General features: G+C 33.3%; 1 protein-coding gene across 1 annotated transcript; it reads right to left on the bottom strand.

Annotated features, from left to right (window-relative positions):
• Positions 1–3,531: 3,531 nt before the first annotated feature.
• Positions 3,532–4,895, bottom strand: LOC121391647 (iron-sulfur protein NUBPL-like). Its single transcript, XM_041523201.1, has 10 exons — positions 4,673–4,895; positions 4,591–4,625; positions 4,454–4,544; positions 4,358–4,397; positions 4,258–4,315; positions 4,081–4,207; positions 3,952–4,037; positions 3,788–3,908; positions 3,658–3,740; positions 3,532–3,612 (listed from the first exon to the last, which is right to left on the bottom strand). Exons 1-10 carry the CDS (start codon positions 4,893–4,895, stop codon positions 3,532–3,534), a joined length of 945 nt encoding a protein of 314 aa, XP_041379135.1.
• Positions 4,896–5,288: the final 393 nt, after the last annotated feature.

Raw genomic sequence — 5,288 nt, forward strand, 5'->3', positions numbered from 1 at the left:
CTCTACGGCTAAAGACAAGAACATTGCTATCAGAAATTCATGAATGGGGTTGTCATCATTACAGACATAGCATTTGGACTATCCAAGTTTTAGATTGTTGATAGTGTTTAGGTAAGGATTTTTATTTGTTGTAACATAAAAAAGAGACAATGATACTTTACATTAGTAATATGAAATAACACAATAAAACAATATTTTGACACAAGCAGACAACTAACTATACTATTTAGTGTCACAATAAAATTACAGAATTGTCAAATGTAGTTATCAAGTATTGCATTTAGTTTTGGAATAGTACATGTAAGATATATCAAGACTGTCAAACACTATTTGTCTGACTCTGTCTACACAGAATTTAATGTACAAATACGAGTCCAATGAAGGTACATCTACAAGTTCTATATATGTTTTTGTGAGTAGGTGTAAGTATACAACTATATCAATGGCAACCTCACTGGAGGTAGAACCTTAACTTAGTTTGATTTGTTACTTAAATAAATGTACATGTACAAATAAACATGTACATGTTTATATCTATTACCTTTTATTGTAGTATATGACATTGTAATATATATAATTGGTAGTGTTGTTATAGTTTGCTTAAGCAGGACTAGTTTTTATTCTTGACCTTTACAAATATAGTTTAATTTTAGTTATGAAATAGCTCAGATACTAACTAGCGTTAATGATATTCATAGGCGACAAACAGCGCGCCCCACAAGGCCATGAAGACAAAATCTGACGTACATATAAAAGGAAATGAAAACCAACTTGGATAGGTTGTGTTGTGGGCCAGCGTTCTGCAATGCATCAGACCTCTGAGATGGTTACCAGCATACTCTACGGAGTATCCGAAAGGCCGACTAGGATAGGGCTGGTAGTCTCCCTTTAAACGAGAAGAGGCTGGTGTATTTGTGGTTCCCGTTCCTGAATGCGAAATTCCCTAAGAGCTGGAATCCCGTACGGCTGGTTTTAAGTTAGGGCGACGCTCCAGCCAGGATTACCTCGCGAAGACGAGGGTTACCAAGCCAGGTGGCGGTCCCAGCTAGCAATAGCAGGGAATCCTGGAGCCTAAGTGGAAGCCTGAGTGGGTGAGCGAGTAGGAATCGTTTGGGCAACACAACATGTTTTTTTTTTTTTAATAAATCTTGACTTTATTTAAACTACAAGAAATGTCAGTCAATCCAAAGTAAAGTTAACGTTAAGTTTTAGTTGTTAAAAGTCAAAATTAAAGGACATATTGGAAGTTTCTTTAATGTCAGTTTCAACATAACACTAACTATATCATAGATATTTGGTGACAACATCCGTCATGTCTCACTGACTGAACATCTCCTTGTGCTATCATCACAACATTGTCAATATTATAGTTTTCAAAAGATATTGGACAATGTTAGTGTATTAGACACGATAACCTATATTCTCTCTCTCTTTCTAGTGCACTATAGCTACAGTTAAATTAGGGATATCCTATCACTCTAATGATACTACAGTATATACTCCTGGTACATTTCCTAATAGCATTCCTACAACCATTAATATCACTGGTATGTCACATGATTATCACCTGACATTATACTACACTATTGTAGAACTTCCACCACTGTTATTTCAAACACAATGTAATTCTGAAGTAGGAGTCCATTTTGGAGGTTCCCCTCATGTTTATATCCATAATCCAAAACCTTCTGCATGTAATGAATTTCATGTAAGAACATTACACTCTGGACAACTGGTAACTTATACATTTAAGAACCTCATTATTTAATAGACTTGCTAGATTGGGACTTTAAGTACTGATAATATAGCTTTCCATCATGATGTTGCATCATTTCATTTTGAAGACTACCAATGTATACTTCATATAAGTGGATGTACCCTCATGTAACAACCACACCCACCATTAATGCAATTACTCATGTATTTATTATCAGGTGTTATAGATTAACAACAAATGGTTTGACTCTTCATTATTTGACTAATTTCAAAGCACTGAAAACAGAACAAGATACAGAAGTGGTAAAAATAATGATATCATAATTACATCATATTGACATCATTGCCATAGCCACAAGTTTCTAGTCGAGGACGTATTATTAAAAGAAAGAAACCAGAACCAGCGTATTATGGAGATTTTGTGGTAAAGGGTTAAAAATTAATGATAATGTGTTCTATAATATATAGTCAGCTATTCAAGACTTGGATCATGAAAATGAATTAGATTTATTATATACTGTTATCACATTACCTGAAGGAGAAGAAACAGTAGCTCAATTGTTTTTTAGATGACAATACAGAAAAATTACTAAAACTGTACTACTTCCAACTTGGAATCCAGTATGCATCCATCAATTCTTAATTTATATGTCCATTACTTTTATAGACTGAATCTAACAGTATTTATTATGAACTGGATTGTCTAATACATGTTGCTGGTAACATCTGTTACTTTTATCGATTGACAAGAGAAACTTCATCATTAACTGATAACAGTCATTAATAAAAAGTTAACCACAGACATATAACAGTCTTCATTACAAAGTTAATCACAGATATAATCACAGATATTAATATCTATGATATTATTAAGGAGTTACTTATTTTGTAATTATGATTCCATGAATCTCTGTGTATGAGAGTATGAGACAACAGATACCCAATAGGAACAAGCCATACCTGCTATAATTAGAGTTGCAATCATTTATAATATCTTTATATGCAGAAAGATATCGATGCAATTCAGGATTCTGATGAGATAAATAATGCTGACAATTGATGCGTTAACAAATATACCTCTAGTCTAAATGATTTCCATTGGTCAGTAGGCAAACCAGCAAACAAGTAATAAAAGATGTGAAAATTTCGTTCCTAATAGGATACAAAAATAAATGTAATGTACTACCAAATTTGGAAGGAAGTCACAGCCAACTACAAACATCTACAGTGTCATGCCAACTAACCTCATGTCCCTGGCGACAAACACGAGACTTTTCTAAAAGGTATTGCTCTATACCAGCTCCAATAATACGTCCTTGTGATGTAAATATTAACTGAATAAAAATGCCAAATCGACTGGAGTTGTTGTTAAGACTTTGTTTGTGCATTACCAAATGCTTCAAGTACTGGATTCAACTATTATAACATTAACACAATAACATATAACAAAGATACTTATCATAAATTTTATGATGTTTATTAACACATCCATACTTCTCACCTGAATAATCCTGTTTTGAAGTTGTCTTCCAAATTGACTTGATTTACACATGTTCATTAACTATAATAAATTATAAAAATTCCAACCTTCTCTTTTGTTTGCAAATTAAGTTCTATAAATTGAAAATAACAGGAAATATAAAATACTTTCCCTTGTACATGTTTTGTTAAATGGACAGGATCATGTGGGACAGATATTTCTGCATTATTTGTAGAAAGCTATTGAAGATTTTATCAAAGCCAAGAAACAAAAAGGAACACTTATTGATAAGATCACATGACTGTCATGTGATATTTGAATGATATTTAGTTGAATTATTGTCTTTGTGGGAAGGGGTCCTGATATGATGGTAATAATTCAAGAACTCTTGTAGCAATATCTTTATACACAGTAGCCTATGTAATGTTTAATAATAATTAAGATTAATGGTCTAAAACTACCTGTGGACTAGAGGGTCTAGACACTACTATGGGCTGACCCTTATCTGACGTCTTACAAATATTTAGGTCAAGTGGAACTTCCCCTAAATGACATCATAATGATGTCATTGGTTGATTACGAACAACTGACCTAAAATCTCCACATTTATCTGTTGGGCAATCTTTTTAGCTCCACCCATTCCAAAAACATTAGACAAATGTCCACATTTTGGACATATATATCCACTCATGTTTTCGACCACACCCAATACCTAAATGTACATATTCCTGTATCATAAGATATACTAGACTTACAGGAACATTAACTCTTCGGAACATTTCTGCTCCTCGTGTGGCATCATCCAATGCTAAATCTTGAGGTGTGGTTACTATGACAACACCTACACATACAACAAATAATCCTCTCCTTGCAGTCACATGTACCTGATATAGGGATCTGTTGTGTTATAGTTAATTGTGTATCACCAGTACCAGGTGGCATATCAATAACTAGTATATCTAGTTCTCCCCAGTCCACTTGTCTAAGTAATTTCTGAATAGCTGACATCACCTAGATAACCACATATTATAATTAATATGTAATTAATAAGAGGAGTTTACCATTAATCCCCTCCAAACAATAGGAGCTGATTCCTCTACTAAAAATCCCATTGACATACTATTATAATAGATGTAATAAATGGGTGTGGCTATAACCTACCATTTGATGCCATAATTTACCAATGGAATCATTCTATCTTCTATTATACATGAGATCATAGATAATATATAATATGTTATGTATGTACCCACGTACGTGGTGAGAGCTCTGGACGTCCAGATAAATTCATCAATTTAGGAAGAGAGGGACCATACACATCAGCATCTAATAATCCAACAGATAACCCCTAAATATAATAATACATGTAACCATAGCAACCAATAGTAACTTACCCTCTGAACAACAGACATTCCTAATGCTAAATTGACTAGTAAACATCAGTGAAATTATTACAACAAATAAATACATCATTACCTGCAGTCGTTGACTTTCCTACTCCACCTTTACCTGATGCTACTAATACCACGTGTTTGACTCCAGCAACAGGCCATTTATGAGGTAGTCCTCTCTTAGCTAATTCCTCTTGTCCAGTAACTGTAGATAAAAATGTTTTTGTCTCTCTCAATATCGTAAGACATCTGCGTACGGCTAAAGACAAGAACATTGCTATCAGAAATTCATGAATGGGCGTTGTCATCATTACAGACAGCTATTGGACTATCCAAGTTTTTAACGTTGATAGTGTTTAGGTAAGGATTTTTATTTGTTATAACATAAAAAAGAGACAATGATACTTTACATTAGTAATATGAAATTAATACAATAAAACAAATATTTTGACACAAGCAGACAACTAACTATACTATTTAGTGTCACAATAAAATTACAGAATTGTCAAATGTAGTTATCAAGTATTGCATTTAGTTTTGGAATAGTACATGTAAGATATATCAAGACTGTCAAACACTACTTGTCTGACTCTGTCTACACAGAACTTAATGCACAAAAGACAAGTGCAATGAAGGTACATCTATAAGTTCCTATATAATTAAATGTCTTGGTGAGAAGTATACAACTGTACAATGGCAAC

The sequence above is a fragment of the Gigantopelta aegis genome, unplaced genomic scaffold, assembly GCF_016097555.1.
Source record: "Gigantopelta aegis isolate Gae_Host unplaced genomic scaffold, Gae_host_genome ctg2764_pilon_pilon:::debris, whole genome shotgun sequence".
NCBI classification, from domain to species: domain Eukaryota; kingdom Metazoa; phylum Mollusca; class Gastropoda; order Neomphalida; family Peltospiridae; genus Gigantopelta; species Gigantopelta aegis.

Bases quoted from the DNA above. Each gene is read 5' to 3' on its own strand.
- LOC121391647 (XM_041523201.1), bottom strand. From the start codon at position 4,895: ATGACAACGCCCATTCATGAATTTCTGATAGCAATGTTCTTGTCTTTA. The intron at 4,038-4,080 runs GTACATGTGACT...TTGTATGTGTAG, and splicing joins ACAACAGATCCCTATATCAG to GTGTTGTCATAGTAACCACA. The intron at 3,613-3,657 runs GTAGTTTTAGAC...AACATTACATAG, and splicing joins CTAGACCCTCTAGTCCACAG to GCTACTGTGTATAAAGATAT.